Below are 24,740 nucleotides of genomic sequence, written 5' to 3' on the forward strand. Positions count from 1 at the left end.
GTCATTATGATTAACCACCTTATTGTATTAACTTACAACCAGTGCTATAAAAATAATGCATGATTTTAACTATTTTTTTCTTTTCAGTGTTTTTTTCTCTCCATTTTTTTTGTCAGCCCGCAATAGGAGGCAACTGCCTACATGCCTCTATGTAATTTACGGCCCTGGTCATCCCAAGATAAGAAGTCACTTTTAGAGGACATTGTGAAGTGAAAAAACCTCACCACCTAATTATCAGATTGAAATTAAAAAAAAGAATTAAGAAAGGGGAAGCTGATGAACGTCGTTGTACCATTGTAACTTAATGGTGTTTGAGAAATAAAGAATCTTAAAACCGAAAAAAAAATATGGTTTGAAAAATAAAATTAGCGTTGGATAATCTGAATGAGGGTCGGGTCGGGGGTTCTTTGTTTCCTATAATTTCTATTCCATTTTTCTCTTCTCTTTCAATTTTTACACTTATTATTTTCTCTTCTCTAATCTTTATTTGACGATCATTTTTCTACATTCTTTACTTTTTTTACCTTGTAAAACCCCTTCCATACCTCCCGAATCAAACCACAAGGATTGCTGCAAATATGTATCTTTGATACTCAGCTGTGAAAATACCTTCCACGTATACGGAATACAAGTTTATTGCAATTAACGAGACTCAGTCGTGTATTCTAGGCACCCAGCTGTGAAACAAATTCATCTCCCATGCTATTGACACTACCTGTCCTTACAGGTAAAATATTTGTATATTAGATACAATTAACGGACCTGTAGCAAAACAATGTACCTAACTTTAAGATGGATAAGATTAATCACATTTGCATTTTCGCCGCATAATTACAATTTATTAACGAACTATAAACTGATTAAAAAAATATATATATAGATATGAATAGTGATAACAAAGATATTAATAAATTATTTTCCTTTTCCCTCTAATTTTTTTTTTTTTTTATAATTTACTTTTAATAATATCCGATACTGATATAGACAATTAATAGTCTCGGTGATTAGGTGGTGATATATGTCGTCTGCTACTGTTAAATACGGTTAAATACGAAACTACGTTATATTGAAAAAGTGGAGACTCACACTACACGATAAATCGGTAGTGACCAATCTCTGTGTTATAGTAGTCTCAGATGCTATAGAGACTTAAGTAGGCAGTTTATGAAACCTTATTATTATAGATGTCCATTGTCGTTCAAATTAGTGAAACTCCTCAGCACTGAAATATAAAAGATTTGCGTAATTTGTGTAAACTCTTGATAAATGCACTTAATCATAGGACCAAACTGTTATTTGTCAATTCTTGATGTTTATTTGCTTCTCTGATGTAGTATGCCATGTTGTCATATTAGAAATGTATTTGTATTTATTGCACTGATAAGCATAATGTCTGTGCTTAGAGTAATAAAGAATTGGATAGAATTATCTTTTTTTTTTTTTTATCTATGAAATGCACATTTCTACACCTAGGGGTTGAAGGCAAATACAAACAATACAATACAATATACAAAATGGAAAAATTAACATATTAAACATCATATATAAATGACTTTTTAATGAACGGAACAGTAAGCTGCATAATATCAAATGAAGATAGAATTAATTGCAATATATCTGTTTCAGACAATTTAAAGTATTCTGGACATATATTATTTATATCATTTTCAAGCTGATTAATTAATTTTACATTTTAAGAAAAAGTGGGTTTCATCTTTAACCGCATTTATATTACAATGTTGACATATTCTATTTTCTGTTTGAATTCTTTTATATCTACCCTCTCTATTTCCAAGAAATGGTCACTTACTCGCTTTTTACATAATAATTTTCTATTTTCAAAAATATTTTTAGAAATGTATTTGTCTATTTCATATTCTGTCTTTATCTTACTGGTGTCATTAGTTAATTTTAATTTTTCAAAGAAAATATTTCCAAAGCTATCTTTTAGTTCTAATAAACACTAGTAGCCAGATTTAAGTCTGAAACGGTCATTTTGGTCTGATCAAGTCTTAATCGACTTAATTTACCGCTAGAGAAAAACGTTAAGACCTGTTTAGACACTCAGACTCTGTTAAGATATATTGTGTTCAGTCAGATCAGTCGTGTCAAGATAAATAAGACAGATTCGTCTAGCATCCAAATAAGACTTGATTAGATCACGTTCAGATTAAATAAGACCAAAGGCGAACAACTTGTTTAGTTGCAGTAAGATCGTGTTCAGTTGTGTTAAGATTTTAAATATTTTGAATAAAACGGGCGACACTTTATCTGTTTTTTTATCAGGGGTTACTCCCCCTTTATGAATATAATCTCTATATCTTGGATGATATTCTTTTGTGATCTTTTAATATGACTGTATATCTATTTAATTAAATAAAGTATGCAAACTTTAAAAACAATTCATTTATTTCCGATAGAATCTTTAACATTTCATTGGTTATATGAGAAAAGATTAATTGTTGTAACCGGAAAATTTCTCATAAAAACTTTGCAGTCTCACATAAAGTAGTCCTGTATGTATGCATCCCGCCTCTAAAGATACAATGATCAGTATTAAATATATCTGAAAGATGTTCTTAAACATTTTTTGTTTCTAATGTAGAGTAATAGTTCTTATCTATATTTGGTCAAGAAACGTATATTTTAAGTATATAATTTACTTTTTATTTTAAAATTGTACACAGATGACAGATGCTTGGTGAAAGTTATTTACATTTTAATAAACGGATTATTTAAGCAGTCAACCGAAACGGATGAGCATAAACTACCTAAATAATTACGCATTCGTGTCACTGGACGTATAATGAATGAAGTTCCATGTTTTATCTTTAATATAAGATGTATAAGGTTAAACCGGGTTAAATTATTACATTTACAAATAAAACATTATTTTATATTTTTTTTAATAAATGCAACAATTATATTAGCATATTTTAAAAATTTAATTGACAGTTTATATTGACCATTATATACATATAAAGACCGATGTCGATAACTCATTTGAATTTTTTTTTCGCCATTTTTTTTTAGCACGAATTAAATACAAGAGTAAATCATATCATAGAAAAAATACCAAACAACGTTAGTTAAGACACGATTGATAAAATCAAATGCATGTACGGTTTATATTTCTGTTTCGTATCAGATATTTTGAAGCACCAGTGTTACTACTCATTTTGAAAAACAGTGAGACGCTTACTTGCTATTTCGGAATTGACCAAAAAGCTATAAAATAACGTAGCGAAATGACTTTTGTTTTCCATTTTTATTGTTTTACACTAGTCATTTTAGGGACCGTTATAGCTTGCTGTTCGATGAGGGTCAAAGCTCCGTGTTGGGGTCGTACTTTTGACCTCTTATTAAATTATACCATGTGACTTGAATGATGGAGAGTTGTTGCATTGACACACATACCACATCTTCTTATTTATATTAACTGGGAGCAGTTTACAACATTTTCATTTAGATAAAAAAAAAATATAAAAATTCAATATATCAAATGGATTTGTACCATATTGTTACATTCAAAAGTCTTTAATTTTGATTGATAGTATACATTATACGTATTGCATTGCTTCAAAAATAATGTCCAGTGTCAAATATTACACATCGATGGCCACTTAAATTAGTTACTTTATAGAAATTCATTTCCTTGGATGGAAGTACACGCTAGTATTTTGTCCTTTAAAGTTAGTCTGTCTGTTCAATAATTCAGTTTAAGGAGAATTCTTCGTTATTTGCAAATAGACAAAAAAAAAAGTTAAAAAAAATTTGCTTACGATTGCATTCAGGCAGAGAGAAATATGTTTTATTTTATTTCAGATGATTTAGAACAGATATAAAAATATTCTTAATCTTTTACAATCTACAAATATAATTTGATAATGTTTTTTATACACACGGTATATAAAATGCTTGTAGTATTCCGTTACTGGTTGTACGCTCATATTTAAATACCTTTCTGTTTAATAAGAAAGTGAGAAAAAAACAGTTATTGAAATTCACCTGAAAAAGAGTAAACGAATAGCGGCTATCTAAATTATTTTTCAAATATCGAATAAACAAATAAATCGGCCACGCTTGCAATTTGTTTTTTACTGACAGGTGTCTGCTGGTATTCGATTGGACATCAGTATCAATGTAGGCGTAACAACCTATCATATTTATCCAATCAGCTGTCTTGTATAAGGTAAAATGTATTCGATGACATACGGTCCACATAGTTTAGTTTTTTTTAAGTTGATTGCAATAAAAATTATTCATACACTCTAAAACAAACAATATCCTGCCCAAAAATGACTTACAAGACACTATATTATACTTTTAAAAATAACTATCTTAAATTACAAATTAAGACAGCGCAAAAATAAAATAATAACATTAATAACAATTACAGTACTATTTAACGGTAGAGCTCTGATTTAACGGGGACTATTATGCTATTAGAATGATAGTCCCAGCAAGTTAACAAATTGATCATCAAAAGGACGGTTGTGTTTATTTACTTGTGCACTCTATTGTGGGACCTCGTGTCATCATGAATGATACATTTTATTGTGTATTTAAATTGATTACGGAATAACGCAAGATTGCAGAGAAGCCAATTAGAATAACGTATTATAATGAAACATATATCTAATGTTAGGCAGCAACCATTTGATTTTCTGGGGGGGGGGCTATGGTTTTTTTTTTCTGGACAAATTATTTTTTTCGCCTGCGGCGAAAAACAATCTATTTTTTTCGCGACAAGTCGAAAACAATTTTTTTCTTTCAATTTTAGCATTATATATAGTGGCAGCTGAGGGTGAAACAAACATTTTTTTTTTCTCAGAATCAAAAACAAATTATTTTTTTCTCCAAAAACTGGAAACAAACTTTTTTTTCCAAAAAAAAACCATAGCCCCCCCCCCCCCCCCCCCCAGAAAATCAAATGGTTGCTGCCTTATTATAACATTGTACATGTCCTCCTAATGATACATCTAATAGTTGCCACTGGACATTAAACAGCTAACTATAAATTCATCCGTCATATTCTTAGTTTTGTTATAATGTGAAAATCCAACAACATGATGATATAATAATTATTGCAGATTTCACTAGGGAAATACGTGGGAAATAATTGTAAACAAAACCTTACCACTCAATAACATCCCTACGGCACATATTAAAGTCTAGCCTTTTCACATTAATATACGTTATTTTCATAAATCTATTCTAAATAATTTTAAACAATTTTAAATCAAACGGTATTTTTTTCTTATTTGCCATACAAAAAACCCAATTATTTGCATTACATAACAGATCGATTGTTTTTCAATGGTCGGTGCCTGTCAGCATTTATAAAACCGTGTTTGCCAGAAAGAAAGCTACATAGAACAGGAAAACAACAATGTATTAGAAATACTTCAAGGTCCTACGTGTATATTCTATTTTCTGTTGTAATGTGGTGTAATGCAAAAAAAAGTTAATTCCTGAATACTGATTTGTACCCATCAAGCAATTGGGGTTAATAACAAATCTATGGTAGTCTCTCCTTCTTTACTCGCAAAGTATTCGACTAAATCATGTTTTATTAATGAAAATTGCTCATTGCTGGCGAATGTTAAACATTGATCTCTAGGTTTTCAATTGTTTAGTTGTTAGGTTACTGTCTGATCTCGCAAACCTGATATATTATGGTCATTATTGTTTGCATCCAATTGCACCAATGCATTAAAAAGATATAAACGCGACACCGTACGAGAGTCGTTAATCGTTATTTTACATAAACTATTAGTATTTTCTTTCTTTAACGAAATACGAAACCACTTCTCGCAATTCGCTTTGGGGTTATTGTGCTTGTCTTTTGACAAAAAATAGCCTTGTTTCAAAAACAAAACGTATAAGAGTAATATTTAAAACTGAACTAGAGTGAAGAGATAGGAAGTAGGAGTTTCGAATTTTAATTAAAATTGAGAAAGGAAATGGTGAATATGTCAAAGCGACAACCACCCGACCATAGAGCAAACAACAGCCGAAGGCAACCAATGGGTCTTCAATGTAGCGAGAATTCCCGCACCCGTAGGTGTCCCTCAGCTGGCCCCTAAAATATGCATAATAGTACAGTGATAATGGACGTCATACTAAACTCCGAATTATACACAAGAAACTAAAATTTAAAACCATACAAGACTAACAAAGGCCAGAGGCTCCTGACTTGGGACAGGCGCAAAATTGCGGCGGGGTTAAACATGTTTATGAGATCTCACTGAACCCTCCCCCTATACCTCTAGCCAATGTAGAAAAGTAAAAGAATAACAATACGCACATTAAAATTCAGTTCAAGAGAAGTCCGAGTCTGATGTCAAAAGATGTAACAAAAGAAAATAAATAAAATAACAATAATACATAAATAACAACAGACTACTAGCAGTTAACTGACATGCCAGCTCCAGACCTCAATTAAACTGATTGAAAGATTATGTCTTCATCATATGAATATCAGGTACAATCCCTCCCGTTAGGGGTTTAGTATCATACTATCATAAAATATATGAGAAGAACATAACCCGTGTCATGCCAACAACTGTTTTTTTAGAAATAAATGTGTTTAGTTCCGATGCAAAGATCCTATCAGTGAATCAATGTTAAAGCCAAAATATGCAATCTTTAATGACCTGACAACAGTATCGTAACTATATCCCCTTTTAATAAGTCTATTTAAAGGTTTTGTTAGTTTCTGAGGAGAATACTGACATTTTTGTGCTTTATAAAGAATATTTCCATAAAATTTTGGATGTGAAATACCTGAACGTATAAGATGTCTGCATGTTGAGTTATATTTACGAATTATTTCCTTATACCGGTGATAAAATTTAGTAAATGTTTTGACCAGTTTGTGATATCGAAAACCCTGGTGTAATAATTTTTCAGTAATACATAAATTTCTCTCGCTAAAATCTAATACATTGTTACATACACGAGCGAATCGTACAAGTTGAGATATATAAACACCATAAGATGGTGACAAGGGAACGTCACCATCTAAAAATGGATAATTAACAATAGGAAATGAAAAATCATCTCTTTTATGATAAATTTTTGTATTAAGCTTCCCGTTTATGATATAGATATCAAGATCGAGGAAAGGGCAGTGGTCATTGTTATCATTAGCTTTATTTAAAGTAAGTTCTACAGGATAAATTTCTTTAGTATACATACTGAAGTCGTCATTATTTAGAGCCAATATATCATCCAAATATCTAAAAGAATTGTTAAATTGAATGTTCTAAATCTTAGTGTATTTCTGATATATGATTGAACAGACTCAAAAATATCTTTGTTTTTTCTGAAATATATAGATAGATAGATACTTTATTCTCTAAAAACTAAATACAAGTTTTCAGAGAAACATACAATATATTTACAGATACAATAGTTGAAATGAAAGGCCACCGTCACCAGCCAATGAAAGCAAAATGGATATAGTAGATCTTTCTAACTTTGAAAACAATGTTTCTCTTGCTTCGTTGATAAAAGGGCACTTAAGAAATAGTGAATACTATCCTCAACAGGATGACCACAGCTGCTTGCGGGATTGGGTTTAATATTGATAAGGTTTATATCTGCATTTGAATAAATGTACCATATTTCTCAACTGCACTGGTATTAAACTGATAACCGTAACTGGAATTACGACTATCCCAATATGGCGATATATGTAAAATTTTTACAGCCATTTTTTCTCAAATGTAGCATGTTTTTGTCAAAAGTTACTCAGCTGCAAGGTTTTTCTATACCATTACATCATATTTGAATCGTAACGGTGCACTGGAATTGTCTAAGCGCTTTGAACATTGCCGTTGAAAAGTTTTGCCAACATCTGTTACAGAAGAAGGTTGTCAAAGTTGAGAAAAACGCTTGGTTCTTTTATATACTTTGTGGAAAGATAGAAAAACACTATAATTTTCGTCAGAACTTAAAGACTCGTCACCATAGAACAATACATAAATTGTAACATTGAAAACAAAACATTGATTTCATTTATCATTGTAAGCCTTTGTGAATATTTTTTGTTATAATATAATAGATGAATAAAGATTGTTTAATATGTCCAATTGTCTACTGAGTATTTTTAAGATCAATAATTTAAAATTTGTATACCAAACTTTTAAAATTTTACTCGGCGTTTATAAATAGCATTGAAAGTACAACATCTTATAAACGATAATCATTGATAAATGTAAATGAGCCACTCTTTCTCAGGTTGAGATGGAATATGTTCGTTATTTGATTTAACGAGTTTAACAATCAAAACCCCTGAAATATCGTCTCATGACAAGAACCAAAAATGGCGAAACAGAACTTCCAACAGCGGACAAGGATTTCTTATTATACAATATTCTTTCAATGGATGTTTTAAATGCAATGTAGAACTTATCAATTAAGACATTTCGTATCCATTTTGAAATATGAAGTTACATGCATGAAGAAGTTTGTCTGACGTATAAAAATTGAAATAAAGCATGACGGGATTTAAGAGAAAAAAGGCAGTATGGCCATTTGCGAAATAGAAAAGTCATGATGACTTAATGAAAAACAAGTCAGGATAAATTAATAACTAAGAAATGCAGAACAGAATAGAGTGTAAAATTAAAAAAAAAGCAGGACTACATGTACATTGAGATATCATTGAAGAGGGGCGTACATCCTCTACACCCCCTCTGAATCTGCCACTGGATTTAGTTTCGCTGAAAAAGAATGAATTTGTGCAACAACTTAATTACGCCAATTCTTATTTTACATGCTTTATTTTAAAAACTGCAACATTCATTTGCGCCAATAAAACAACTATTTAATTGCGCAAATATTATAGACTTGTTTTCAAATGTTTGTTCTTAGTGCATTGAGGAGGTCCTTTCCGGTATTGACAGGTACAAGCAAAGGGTCTCCTTAGTGCACTTAGAACAAAATAGTGCACTTAGGACCTGATGGGATGATAGAACTGACACAAAAACATGACATAAAAATGGAGACTTTCTTAAAGTACTTAATTTCAAATTTTATAATCATATCTTTAGTAATTATAAAGTTATTTAACAGTTGAAGTCAGTATTCTAATGTAACATGTACGTGCAAATAAGTAAATCGTTTCGAGGTAAATATGACACAACTAATAAAATTGAAAATGGAAATGGGGAATGTGTAAAGTTTCATTTATTGGCGCAATTCATATTATAAAAAAGACAGAAGAGATGGGCGCGATTCAAACCTTTACAATTTGACAAATTACAACTGACCGTTTTGACAAACCAGTAAATTCTTCGTCCGGGGATATGCAGCTGACATTAATCTTCCTTCAGTAACTTTACAATACCCAGCCATGTCATTTCCGTATATTGTACATGTAGATAGCACGTGTGATACATGTATATACACCAGAAATACCCATTCAAGTGATTTTTATTTTTAGAAGAACTCCATATCGGGTAACATTAAATATACATACGCATAAAATTACAATTGAAAAAAAATGTTAATAATAAGTTCAAATGTTGTTTTTATTAAATGCACCTACAACATGTAAGTACGTATTCGTAAACTTATGTTGTTACTTTATTTCATATAAATTTTATTTTTCTCGTTGTGTTGCTTGTCAATTAATTGACGTTTACGCTATATTTTTTGTTCGGTATTTGTGAAAACCTGCTCATCTATCAATTTCACAAGAAATATAAAATAGTCGTAAGTCATGAACACTGAAGTTTAACTTGTTATCAATTTTTCGTATACGCAAAAAGATAGAATTAAATGAAACACTTTAAAGCTGTTTAAATCATGCAGTGAATTTTCAAATATATAGTTTTGAAAAACCGGTTATTTTTGTTTAATACTTTTTCTGTCCCTTTTCTTAAAAATTAGGACGCGTGTCACAGGTAAATATAGAACTAGTCAACTATGAATAATCACAAACAACAAATTTTTGAATCTTTTATCATTTGTTCTGTTAAATCAAAGACATGACTAGTACATGTATTCTATTATCCGGAATAAATTATTCACAATGATAAAGACATAAGGGATGATTTAGAAATTGGCATGTTGTGTATACACCTATCTATTGGTGAACACTTATATGTTGCCCACTAGCCGTCCTTATGTGATTTTTGATGTTTGGTTGCGAGTGTCTCGTTGTCGTTCAACCCACTATGATCTCCTACAGTTTCAATATATATTTTTCTTAAGACTTTGCTCAGAGGAAAGTAATAGAATAGGTTTGGATATATATACATTTTAAATCCCCAAAATTTAATTTTAAACTATTAATTTTGAAGACGTGTGTTATCTAAACGAAGTCTAAATGGTCACCAAATCACCTGTTTATTGTCTGTTTGGGTTTATTATTTTAAGCATAAAGTTTATAAATCCATCTCTGAACACACATTATACATGTATAGCATTAAGTCAAAGTAAACATTAAACTTATGAATGGCGGAAAAGAAATATCTGAAAACGATAGATGGATGTTGGATGTGTACGGATTGATAGTTTAGTCTTAGTTGCATGATTTTTTTTTATTAGTTGTTAGTGACTTTGAACTAGCTGTCAGATAACTGCGAATACTCTCAGATTTGTTCATTGTGTCTTTTTGTGTCGGGATGTATAAGTACCGGGCCGCGTCCACTTGTATTTTTGTCCATCTGATGAGTTAAGCCTTTTTCATCTGATTTTTATAGTTCGTTCTTATGTTGTACTGTTATACCACTGTCCCAGGTTAGGTGAAGGGTGGGGATCCCGCTAACATGTTTAACCATGCCACCTAATTTATGTATGTGCCTGTCCCAAGTCAGGAGCCTGTAATTCAGTGGTTGTCATTTGTTTATGTGTTACATATTTGTTTTTCGTTCATTTTTTTACATAAATAAGGCCGTTAGTTTTCTCGTTTGAATTGTTTTACATTGTCCTATCGGGGCCTTTTATAGCTCACTATGCGGTATGGGCTTTGCTCATTGTTGAAGGCCGTACGGTGACCTATAGTTGTTAATGTCTGTGTCATTTTGGTCTTTTGTGGATAGTTGTTTCATTGGCAATCATACCACATCTTCTTTTTTATACTATCAGTACACTATTCTATCAACATGTGTTAGGTGTCCATTTTACAATATATTGTTGAAGAATTTAGTGTTTTCTTATTCATTCTGACATCTGTGTCCATGGCTGTTAAAAAGAAATTGCGAAGACGTTATGCTTATCTGTTCACCTTTAAAAATGATTTTTCAACAGAATATTATATCTATAAAATTTTTAATTTTTGTTTTTCGTTGCGAAAACAAAATGGCCCTCAAGCTAAATGTCATCGTCATCGGCATGTATAATAGAAGACGATAAACACTTTAGAATATACACCACCTGCCGGATCTTTTTACCTGGGCACATATCTCGTTACGTAACAAGTATGAATGTAAAATTCTCGATATGGTACATGTATATTCAGCCGAATATACACGGTATCTCTGGACTGGGGTATTTAAGATATTTTGATCTGATAATGAAACATGTAAATATATTTGTGCTTTATGTAAAAAAAAATGCATTTAACCATTTTATTTTTAAAACTTCTTTAAAATAAGTTGACTTTGAGCATATATATGGTGAATATTAGATTAAATTTGGGAAGTCGTGTACATCCCATTTGTCAGGTGAGAAATAAAAAAAAATATCAGCTGGGTTTAAGAGTTGCAAATATTAACAAATTAAATTTATTTTTTATTTGTGTTCCTCAATAGTGTTTGCTAAATATATGTTTTCTCGAATGCCGAAAAGTGAAGAGTTTTTAATACGTGTAAATCCCGAATTCACACAATGGACGTTTATTAATGGTCTGTTCAAGAGTTTAGTTACACTTTTCAAAATATTTCAGACACGTAAATAATATAGGTTATTAGTGCTAGCTTCACAAAGAAAATATCCACTGACATGCATAATATCTAATGTCATGGGCCACACATGGACTGTCTTTTTTATAGGGATGCCCATGTGGCACATCAAAGATAAGATTGATTTAACCATTGTACTTTAGAATTGCAACAAATCTTAAATTCTGAAAATCACTTGAATACATTAACCTGTTATCTTGTCGACTTTACAGCTTATTTCCTAATGCTTGTAGAGTAAAATTTTGGTAGGCTTGCTTGCTCTGTTGGTATAAACATGAATTCAAGCTTTGTAAATAACATTGACATCTTCAAACAATGTAGAGGCACATTTTAATCTGTATATATTATATTTAAATTTGATTGGACATTATCCCAATTACAATTGTAAAATATACAAACTAAGCAATCAAGCTAACAAAAGTCTCGCTTACATGCATTGGGAAATACTGGATAAAAATATAATTCATCAGTTAGAAGTTAATATTTTTGATAATTATAAAACTGAATGGAGTATAAGGCTTGATTCTTATGGTCAAGGAAATAAGTTAAGAACTTATAAATTGTTTAAATTTTCATACTCTACTGAACAATATTTGTTGCAAAATATACCTATTCGTTATCGCAGTGCATTTGCGAAATTTAGATGTGGAGTAGCACCTTTAAAAATTGAAACTGGTCGTTACGAAAGATTAGATTTAGATAAAAGATTATGTTTCAATTGTGATAATATAGAAGATGAAAAACATGTATTGTTAACATGTCCATTATATGAAGATTTAAGGCAGTCTTTATTTATTGATATAATTCAACATAATGATATGTTTTTAACTTTGTCAGATGATGAAAAATTTATATTTTTGTTCAAAAATGAAAATGTTTGTAGTTCTGTTGCCAAAACCTGCAATAATATTTTATTACGACGAAACAGTATCTTATACTGTTAAAAATCAAACTGTTTCACTTATTTTTATTATGTACATGTACAAAATGTATCAGGTTTTATCCTTGGATGTGCATGGTGATATTGCACTTTTATGTTTTGTATAAATAACAAACTTATGTTTTAATTCTGTTGTTTTAAAATTGTATACAACAGTCTCTCATAGTTCTTTTAAGAATGGCACATGCATTCTAAATTTTATATTGTGTACTTGATATTATATTGTGTTTATACTTGTATGTATGTGGTGAGACTTTAATAAACTATTGAATCTGAATCTGTAAAACCAACATACAGATAGCCGTTATATCCTGAGAAGAGATCACGATGAAATTTAAAAGTTAAACAAATCTTATAGTTTTCACGGGAACGAATATTTTGTTTAAACGTTGTAGTGATCAGCTCATCAATGACGTAATTTAAAAAATAAGACGAGAAGGTCGAAAATAGTCATAGACGTCTTATAGCAAATAAACTCATCAAAGATACCAGGACTAAATTTTGTATATACGCCAGACGCGCGTTTCGTCTACAAAAGACTCATCAGTGACGCTCAAATCCAAAAAAGTTAAAAAGGCCAAATAAAGTACGAAGTTGATAAGCATTGAGGACCAAAATTCCTAAAGGTTTTGCCAAATACAGCTAAGGTAATCTATGCCTGAGGTAGAAAAGCAATTATAGGCAACAATACGGCCTTCAATAACGAGAAAAACATTGCCATATAGTCGACCGATCATTAAAAGGCCCCGACATAAAAATGTGATTTTTATTAAACAGAGTGAATTCATATAAGCTTACAGAAAAACAAAAAAGTCAGTTATAAATAAAAATACGGATAAACAATTCTTTTTTTTTCAGCTATCTTATGATCAAAAACAAGCTTCTGTCCTAGTTTAGTAGAAATCCAGGATAGTTTAAGAAAGTTATTAGAGTTTCAAACACTTTAACCACAAAGTGAATATTTGTGGTTTGTGGATCGCTATGTCTCGCTTTTGCAACAAAAGTCGCAGGCTCAACAAAAATGTAATAAACTGTTATACTTTGCGAAACATGTGTATCTTCTATGTCAGTATGTGTTGGTAAACAAACTCTATACATTTTTTTTACTATTTTAAAATATCTTTGTAAAATATTACTAGAAAACTTTAAAAAGTTATCTTACGGAACAAGCAAACGAAATTAAAAGAAACAAAAATAAGTAGAAAATACACTTTTACATAGAAGTAAAAACTATAGCAGACAGAAAAGCAAAATAGATACGGCAGTAATAACTATACCATAAAAAACAAGAACAACATAAAATAACATAATATATACATTTTTAATAAGTATACTAGTGTATTCAAAACGGGTCATGGTTGAACGAACATGAATTTCTATAGATTACAATCAACTGAGTGTGGCGCGTTCGATAGAACATTAAATAACTTTCTAATTACTTAAGATATGATTATAAAACTTGAAATTATTTATTTCTAAAACGTTAACTTAGATATGCAATGTCCTTTGTGTCAATTTTATCATTCCATCAGGTCCTTATTGCAATTTTTTGTTCTCACTAAAGGGGTCTTTTGCGGTATTTCTACGGACCCCCAAAAAAAGATTTAAAGGACAAAACGTTATTATATGGATTGGGTTTTTTTCGGAAAATGTTTCTTTTGGCAAATATCTGAAAAAAAAATCTCAACTTTTACATATTCAATACATTTTAGGTAAACACCTAGAGTTACAAATATACGACCATACATTTTTGATAGAAAAAAAGCATTTTCAATATCATTTGTCTTTTTAACTATACTAAATTTGCGGTTTTGTGACATGAGCATGTAGTTTAAACAATGTCGTCAATAGTGTTAAAAAGAAGCTATCAAAAATGATTTAGAACCTTATACTACACATACGGAGGTACATGTATGATACCATGACAGGTGAACGTATGATATAACTGTGAAATAGCCATTGTAATTGCCACGTTATTTTATGGATCGTTGATTTTATTACCTTTGGATTATTGGAACGTGCCATCGAACTTAATCTTTATAGACCGAATATTAACGCATACATGCGTTACTTTTACAGTTTAGAAGGAGAAGACGAAGAAGAATTATTTATAATAGTGCAATCTGAAAAAAACAAATAAATACATATTTTATATCAAATAAGTTTTTTTATTCAAATGAAAGAAAGGATAAGCGCATTTACAAAAAGATGTACTAAGACATATACTCGATGCTGAACTTAAAATTAGGTTATATTGTTTTAATCTATGAGGATCTGGAGGGGGGGGGGGGTCCTTTCGTGATTTCTGTATTCTTTAATGTTTAGTAGGCCGGGTTTTTTCTTTATACTTTTTGTCTATTATTATCAATTCTTTATATTCAAGCACCTTATTATTCTCCATTCTTTATATTTTTTTTCCATTTTCTCTATTATTCATATTTATAGCCGATCATTCTCTTTTCTGTAAAACCTATCGACATCCTTCTCTTTCCGATGGTATGTTATTTATAGTTTTAACACTCTCACTTCACGGCCTTAGAGCAGTTTTAGAAGCTTAGTTCAATCAGAGACATGGTTCCCTGATGCGGCCTGATGAGGATAACGAAATTAACGATATAAATTATCTGACATATAAAATACTTGTATTTTGCGTTGATCGTTCCAGATGAAGTAAAATCCAGAAACGTGATTTGGACGTATGAAATTTATAAGATGTTGTTGTCACTCTTTTGTTAGTGTTACGTCAAAAATTTGCAATTACTTTTTTCAAAGAATAAGTAAATAAATACATAAATTAACACCAGAAAATAAAAAAATAAAAATAAAATCAGAAACAGTTATTGGCGAATAATTTATTTCTACAACAAAACAAGCTAACAAAACTGTATAATACATAATTTATTCTCTTATACCTTAAACAAAGACCAACAGAAATAAAAAGCCAACGAATGATTTGATGTTTAATAATTCAAAATAATATACATTTTTTATTCTAGCATTTATAATACAATGTATCATCCACATAAAGGGGCGTAACTCCTAATATCATTCTAACACACTAAACGGATCTTAACCCGATCTGAAAGTTTTGAAAGTTACTTTTTATGATTGGTCTTAATTTGTCCAAAACAGTCTTAACAGACTTGATTGAACGCTAGAGCCTTCCATCTTGATTAACTGGACATGACTGAACAGACTTGACATAACATATCTGAACAATGTCTTAAAATCTGAAAAGTCTCAACGTATTTCTCTAGCGGTAAATTAAGTCGATCAAGACTTGATCAGACCAAAATGACCGTTTCAGACTTTTATCTGGCTACTAGTGAAAGGGTTATTTTCATCACTAGAAATTCTTGCTAAGTACTTCAATGATTGACTTTAATAAAGACATATATGGAATACTGAGCTAGTCCTGCTCTTGCAGCTATATTGACAGATTGTTTACTAATCCCCAGTATATATTTGCAAAATTTTAAATGTGTCTTCTCCACTTGGCTACTACAATGTATCAATCATTGCTAGAACATCAAATTTACTCATGTCTTTAATTTGTGCTCGTCTTTCAGCTCTTATTATTTTTTCATAAAAATTCATATACCAAAATTCAGAATTATACATGAGAATAGGTTTAACTAGTGATTCGAACAATTTTTTGCATAGTTTTATAGACACATTTTCTAAAGGAGAAAGATACTTAAAAATAGAAAGCAAAACTCAATTTCCCATTATCATGACGCGCCGTTACTAGCCTGGCATCCGACCCAATCTAGCTGCGCGTCACTGACAAGATTAGCCAGGACCCCAGGCTAGCGCCGTTACATGGTATTATTTATCCACGACCGACGATTTTATTCTTTACCAATTAGCGTGTTGATTAGAGTCGTGTCACGGTGATTAGCGATGGTAGTTTATTAAAGTCAAATAAACACATACATGTACAAGTTTACTCGGTAAACAAATACAGACGGTTTCATTTGAAAAATAATAAACATATATGGTTTTGCAAAAAAAAAAACATAAAAAAAACCGTATTGTTTCAACTATGTTATATTCAAAACCAATTGAGAAATCTCCACAAAGTCGTAAAATTTTCCATTCAATTTATTTCTTTTGAAAACGGTAAATGAAATTACAGATCAAATTTAAAATAAGATGTGGCTTTCTCATGGATCAAAACCCCCTTTCGAAAGCGTTGTCCACTTTTGTCTACTACTAAACATTCTTATACTGAAGGTTCCGTTTTGTAACGTAATTCATCGTTGAAAGTGTTGAAAAATCCGTCCGTTCGGAACAAATCTTAACTTGAGTAAACAAGCCATTTTGCATACGGATCAGTTAGAAAGCCTTGATGGAATTAAATAAAGTCTGAATAATGAATATATCTCCTTTTTACTCTCAGTTTCTATATTTCATCATAATTGAGTATTTTTCTAATAGACAAATTTAATTTGTTGGTTGATTAACGTGTTGTGGCAAAAATCTCATGCGCAATCAGGACGGAAAGTCGTATACGTAATAAGTGCACGGGAATATGCAGCTTAACAATGGATGGATATGTATATTCCCAGCCAATAATGACAATAATTACTAAATTCGTTTATTATACATGTACATGTAGGAAAATTGTACATTAATTGCAACGGTATATTACTACTCATTAAAAAAAAATCGAATGTACTGGGCCTGTTTATCAAAACGGTCCTAAAATTGGTCCTAATATATTCAAACCATGACGTGCTTCTAATATCTGTGAAAGATTGATAAATAAAGACTAATCTGTATGTCGTGTGCAAAGTTGTATCCCTATAGTATCGAGATAACCCGCCAAAAAATTAATAAAAAAAAAAAAAAAAAACCTAACGCGTACTACACACTCTCCCCTAAAAAACATTATATTAGTATGTTAATATTATATCATAGAAGCCCATAGATATTTAACTTCATAATTCATTTTAAATAATTTCAGATTCAGCACATGGTTCTCTATGAGGTGCAGTATGGCAATAGGAAACAAATTGGCACTGCCCTAGTTATTGGGTCTGGGACAGAAAATGAGATGATGCTGCAGAAAAACGAGAGAGAATGCCAAACATCACCAGAGCCAACGCCTAGATCACCAACACCACCCCCATCTCCAGCTGAATCTATAGAGATTCCTCTTCCAGGTTCCCCTAGCCTTCCAATCATCAGACGTCCTGCCAAAGGGAAAAGGTCAACAAAAATACCAAAACCCAAACCAACATCAAAGGTAAATTTTACCAATTTAATTAAACTGCGATTGCTGATTTAGTATAAAGAAAGAATATGTGGTATGATTGCCAATGAGACAGTTCTCCACAAGAGACCAAAATGACACAGACATTTTAAACAATTATAGGTCACCGTACGGCCTTCAACAATGAGCAAAGCCCATACCGCATAGTCAGCTATAAAAGGCCCCGAAATGACAACGTTAAACAATTCAAACGAGAAAACTAACGGTCTTATTTATATGAAAAAATAAATGAAAAACAAATAAATATTTAACACAGAAACAAACGACAACCACTGAATTACAGGCTCCTGACTTGGGACAGACACACACATACATAATGTCGCGGGGTTAAACATGTAAGCTGGATCCCAACCCTCCCCTTACATGGGACAGTGGTATAACAGTACAACTTAAGATAGAACTATATAAAAATCAGTTGAAAAAGGCTTAACGTAAGGCTTCAGATCTGTTTTCTGCGTACAGCAAAAGCCGACTAATTTTAGTAAAGATTTCTTATTACAAAAAGATACCGTACCAATAAAGAGATATGTGGTTTTTACGTCATTGGATTTTATACAAAATAGAAAATCGTGTATTTCTGGATTTTGTTTAATTTTGATAATTATAATCACAGTCAATAAGCAACACAATTAAAACTATAGTTGTTCGTTGTCTGTTTGACATAGTAAGATATCAATATTATTTAAAAACGTGTACCAGAGTCGATAGGGAGCGCAGAGGGGGTACGTCTTGTTTAATACGCAACTTTTATATATTTTTATTCAGAGTTATGCCCCTTCCAAATAACCCGCCTCCGACCAATCAGTTTCACTGATTTATGTTTTTGTTTATCTTTTGAGTTATGGTGACATATAAATAAAAAAAAAAATACCATGCAGTCATTCACTTTTACGTTTTGTGTATATTTCAGAATAATATAATAATATATTTACATGCAATATGACATCGTAAACCGCTGCATGTATATGTCTGGAGCGGGGTAGGGGGGGGGGGGGGGAGGGGCTGGGGGTCACCTATTTAAAAATAATATATGGAATTTCTCACAAACATTTATTGTTTTTGGGGGAAAAAATCCGAAGCACGACTGTAGCGGACATCCTCTCAATGCATCAAGTGCACCCATTGTGAAAAGTCCTGGATCCGCCAATAAACCCGTACAGCGTAGATACCCTCTTTATTCAAGTAATTTAAAATTAGCGAAAATTAATTTGACGAGTTCTCAGACTTTTGTTTCCGATTAAAAGGTGACACCCCTATGTCGAAACCTAGATGTACTGGTATTCGGTAAAATATTGATAGTTGTTCTTTAAGTATATAACAGTTTTGATCTTTCTTTTTTTTTCTCTCTTTACACATAACGAACGGTTATAGAATCTGTTTAACGTTGGCATTGTAAAAACAAAATCTAAATAAAAATTTATTATATTTCAGAAATCAACAAAACCATTAGCCAAAGTTTTGTCAAGGGGAATGCCTCCAACTACACCACAATCATCAATACCGGGACCAACAACCGTATCCCTAAGTCCAACAAATTCCACCTCGAGACCAACAACCTCAGGGCCGACAACAAATCCCACCTCTAGACCAACAACATCAGGGCCGACAACAAATTCCAACTCTAGACCAACAACCTCAGGGCCTACAACAAATCCCACCCCTAGACCAACAACCTCAGGGCCGACAACAAATCCCACTTCTAGACCAACAACAAATTCCACATCTAGACCAAGGCCACTATCACCCCCAACATCACCACAAATAATAGTGCACCAACAACCTCACTTACAATCACCACAACCACCATCACCAGCAACACCATCAGTAAACCATCGATCGATCTTTCCTGATGACCACAGGGTGTTTCATGTCCTCGACACTATCTTGAGAGGGGTCACACGATTAAACATGAAAGTAACAGACATCGACAACAGACTTAAGACTCTAGAGGCCAAACATGACATTCACCATGAAGAGTCTAGGAGAGGAAGAAGGCAGGAGACACCCTGGTCTGCACCACCAGCAGACAGTGACGATGGAAGTGAAGCAACACATACCATTGCCCATCCAGCTGGAATGGTAATTGACCAAGACAGGTTGTTAACGCTGAAAGGGAAGTCACAGTCTGCAGGAAACTTCGCCGCAATTGTTATAAGAGAATTGAAACCACACCTTTTTGGTCCAGAGAACCTAAGACAACTATATAACTGGAACGGAGGTGGTGTGAACGGAAAAAGGGGGTTAAGCCCAAACACAAAGACGGTAGTAAGCAATTACACCACCATGTTTTATCCTGAATGCCAAAAGGAGGACTACTTTCGAGATACGGTAATTCAGAAGATAAATGAGAGTTTGAGAAGGCCTGCTGTTAAAAGATGTCGTCGAAGGCTGCTCGAAACGCCACTGAACACTATAAACAATGATGCAAATCATATTTAAATGTATTTCTGCCATTTACGTACTTATCGTACACCTTTAAAATTGTGTGATCAATTGCTGTAATGTACAAATTGTATACATTTTTTCATGAATCACTTCTTTCGTGAAGTACATCTATGATCTTGCATATGAATATATGATTTTGGTTGATATTTTACCGAGATTATATATAATGTGTATATATGCATCCTGTGTAACCTTTTGATTAAAACTATATTCATACTGTAAATCTAGTTTTTTTTTCGAGTCTGCAACTTTTGTTGCAGAAAGCTCGACAAAGGGATATTGATCAGGCGGCGGCTACGGCAACGGCGGCGGTGTTAGCTAACTTCTTAAAAGCTTTATATCTTAGAAGGTGGAAGACCTGGATGCTTCATATTTTGTATATAGATGCCTCATGTTACGAAATTTCCGTCAGTCACACGTCCAATGTCCTTGACCTTATTTTAATGATTCAGTGACTACTTGAAAAAAAAGTTCAGATTTTTTGTAATGTTAAATTCTCTCTTATTATAAGTTATAGGATAACTATATTTGGTATGTGCGTACCTTGCAAGGTACTCATACCCGTCAGACAGTTTTCACTTGACCTTGACCTCATTTCATGGATCAGTGAACAATGTTAAGTTTTGGTGGTCAAGTCCATATCTCAGATACTATAAGCGATAGGTTTAGTATATTCGGTGCATGGAAGCGTAAGGTGTACATGTCCAATGTGTAGGTGTCATCTGACCTTGATCTCATTTTCTTGGTTAAGTGGTTATAGTTAAGTTTTTGTGTTTTGGTCTGTTTTTCTTATACTATATGCAATAGGTCTACTATATTTGGTGTATGGAATGATTGTAAGGTATACATGTCTAGCTGACAGGTATAATCTGACCTTTACCTCATTTTCATGGTTCAGTGGTCAAAGTTCAGTTTTTGAGTTTTGGATTATTTTTCTAATACTATATGCAATAGGTCAACTATAGTTGGTGTATGGAAATATCAATGATTAACAAAGAAGGCGAGACATTTCAGTGTGTGCACTCTTGTTTGTATTAACTGTTAAGGAGGTATCGACACATCAAAAAGACGGAAAAAACAAACATTGGAGCAGGTGTTCATGTATAAAAAAGAAATACTGATAGCGATAAGGGTAATAAAGTCCTCTCTGTATGATCTTCAAAAATTAATTTCTGCCTTCAGACCGGATACCATAAAGGGATGGGTTTTAGCAAATCCAATATCTCATAGATAGTTTGGAACTGTCCTGACATCACAAATTAACATCAATAAAAACATTTTGATAAAACACAATAAACCAAAAAACAATAATGACAGCAGCAACCACATGGATAATACACTCCACATTTAAAATTTACATTGAGATTTGTATGTAGACCTTCGTATGCCAGTGGTGGATCCAGTCGGGGGAGAGGGGCGGGGGTTAGTACCTCCTTTGTTTGGAAGAACAATGCATATGAATGGGGAAATATAGTTGATCCCCTTCCCCGTTATTCTTAGTTGGGACCCCTTTTAAAATGGCTGGTTGATTGATTGCTGGTTGCTTAACGTCCAGTGGCTAATATTTCATGCATGTTCAGGACGAGAACAAGTAAACAATAAACACATTAGTTAGGTCGTGTCATAATAGAGGCCAATCGGGATGATGGTCGGGGAAATTTGGACTGCCACTGGAAAATTAGGGTATATTGGATAGGGACAGAAAATTTGCCTTGCAACAGGCCACCTACGGACTACTCAAAGAGTTGTAACAAGGGTTCTTAACATACAAAGAGCAAAGTAAAAATGACTGAATTAGCCCTTGTATGCCATCAGTATTGTGTTCTTGTGTGTTTGATGTGTCATGGATGTACATGTACAAATTCATACTCTCATTTTTATTTATTATATATGTCTGGTCTGTTTAAGCAATCGCATTGACACGTTTACCTCAAATTCTCTTTTCAATGCTTATCCAGTATAAATGACAAAGACCATACAAGATATATACAATATTATTACTGTCAGCATAAATTACAAATAGTCATAAAAATAGATATTATTATTTCTAACATAAGTTAACAAACTTTCATAAAAGTTAACAACATAAGTCTTCCTCAGCGTAACATTAGTATTTACAATTATAATTTTATTTTAACTGAAATTCATAACAGTAGACATAAGACATTAGTCATTTTTACCAATCATTAGTCCTTGAAAGGATGCATAAGCATCATAATACAAATGTACAATATTTATAATTAAACATGTGAGTTTTTAGTGAAAATGTCCAATACACACTACCGTTCCAGGTTGTATGCACGTAAAAATCTTCTTTTATGGTATGTTCATTGCGGAAATTTGTTCTATAGATGACTGTTTACAGGCACATTTTCCGTTTTCCCTCAAAACCCGGTGACCACAACAAGTTATTAAAGTACCCAATACTCCTGCCACGTGAGGAGATTGATCGGAAGAGCTTGTCCGGCATACTGCCAGTTGCTTGACCTTTCATAAGTATGCACACTGGTACTACTTTGAAAATGTGATCTATATACCCACTGCACTGATCTTTGGTCATGTACACCGCCCAGAATTCACGGATAGAGTTGATTAGGTCTTCTTTGGTGAACAAGGTCTTTTTGGCTAGGTACCTTTTCAGTTGGCTCCACACCATTTCAATTGGGTTAAGATCTGCACTTTCTGTAGAAAATAAACATAGAGGTTAATTTGATTGGTTATATAGATGCACTCAACAGTTTTTTTTCAGATTTATGGCAATTATTTACTTCATTGTACATGCATGTGTATGAAAAAATATGAATTGTTTTGAATTACACAAAAAGTCATGCCAATGAAAAATCAAACCAACAAATATATCTCAACCTGTAACATTGATAGCACTGCATATTGTTGAAGACAAAAGGGGGGGGGGAGTTATTTACAATAAACAATTATATTTAAATATGACAATGTAACCCACACGAGGCATTGTACAGCATATAATGTGATAAAAATCACAAAAGACACTCCGTACTTTGACTTTTAATTGTTTACTTTTACAAATTTTGAATTGGATGGAGATTTGTCTCATTAGCACTCATACCACATCTTCTTATATCTAACTATGAAAATAACATCAATAATAAAATGTATTATTAGTACTAGTACTAGAAAAATTAGCGAACTGTCACAACATTAACGGTACCCTTCATATCAAATTACCATTATCTAATAAAAAAAGTTTATAATGAGATACACTTACCTGAAGGCCAGTCGTTCCACCAGTTGATGCCATTTGCAGCCATGAAATCTTTGGAAACCCTGGACCGGTGTTTGGGGTCGTTGTCCATCTGGAAACGATGATGATCCGCAAACTTTCTGTTGATAAATGGCAGAGCTTCATCTTTGAGGATGGCGTTCGTAAAAAACTCTCCTGTCATGATACCGTCAAATATGAGAATTGGAGTAGCTCCTCTCTTGCTGATGCCAGCCCATAGATGTACTTTCAATGGATGCTTTGGCTTAGGAATTGACGGTCGGTTAGCTGTTATTTTTCTGTAAAATGTCACTTTGTTGTTGTGCAGCTGTGCGGAACACTCGTCCGTAAATATGATGTCTTCAAATTGGTCGTCTGCTGCAATGAGAGTCTTGCAGAAGTTGACCCTCTTCTCTTTGTTAACATGTCGAACCATTTGAGCATACCTTGGCTTTGTGTTGGTATAGCCAGCATGAAATATTGCTCTTTTCGTTGTTGTAAGACTGATCTTCGATCCTCTCTGTTTCAAAAATCGGTAAAGCTGTCGGCTGGTCGTACATGGTTTTTTGGCTAATGTCTTGCTAACGAGGCGTACATCTGCTCTTGAAAGCTTGTTGAACTTTTTCCACTTGGTCGGTGATAAATTTGCATCAAACTTGCCATTTCGAAATTGCTGAACCCAATAGCTAACAACCTGTTTGCTAATGGACACACCCTGTGACTCTAATGACACCTTAATCTCTGTGTTGCTGTAGGACTTTTTATACAGCCGTATAATCTCTAACTTGCTGTCGTGGCTAGTATGTCTCATCGTGTATAGATTCGTAAATTTGAGTTAACAGTTGATGTTGTGGAGTCTTACGTTGTCTGCTCTATGAGAACAATGATTAAGATTTTAGTTTATATACTCATGTATTATGA

At 32.6% G+C, this 24,740-nt stretch overlaps 1 protein-coding gene across 1 annotated transcript; it reads left to right on the plus strand.

Annotated features, from left to right (window-relative positions):
• The first annotated feature begins 16,368 nt into the window (after positions 1-16,368).
• On the plus strand, positions 16,369-20,804 carry LOC139498290 (uncharacterized). The gene is made up of 2 exons (XM_071286653.1): positions 16,369-18,109; positions 19,568-20,804. The coding sequence occupies exons 1-2, from the start codon at positions 17,837-17,839 to the stop codon at positions 20,573-20,575; spliced, it is 1,281 nt and encodes a 426-aa protein (XP_071142754.1). The 5' UTR covers positions 16,369-17,836; the 3' UTR covers positions 20,576-20,804.
• The last annotated feature ends 3,936 nt before the right edge of the window (positions 20,805-24,740 follow it).

The sequence above is a fragment of the Mytilus edulis genome, chromosome 12, assembly GCF_963676685.1.
Source record: "Mytilus edulis chromosome 12, xbMytEdul2.2, whole genome shotgun sequence".
In the NCBI taxonomy this organism is placed as follows: Eukaryota; Metazoa; Mollusca; class Bivalvia; order Mytilida; family Mytilidae; genus Mytilus; species Mytilus edulis.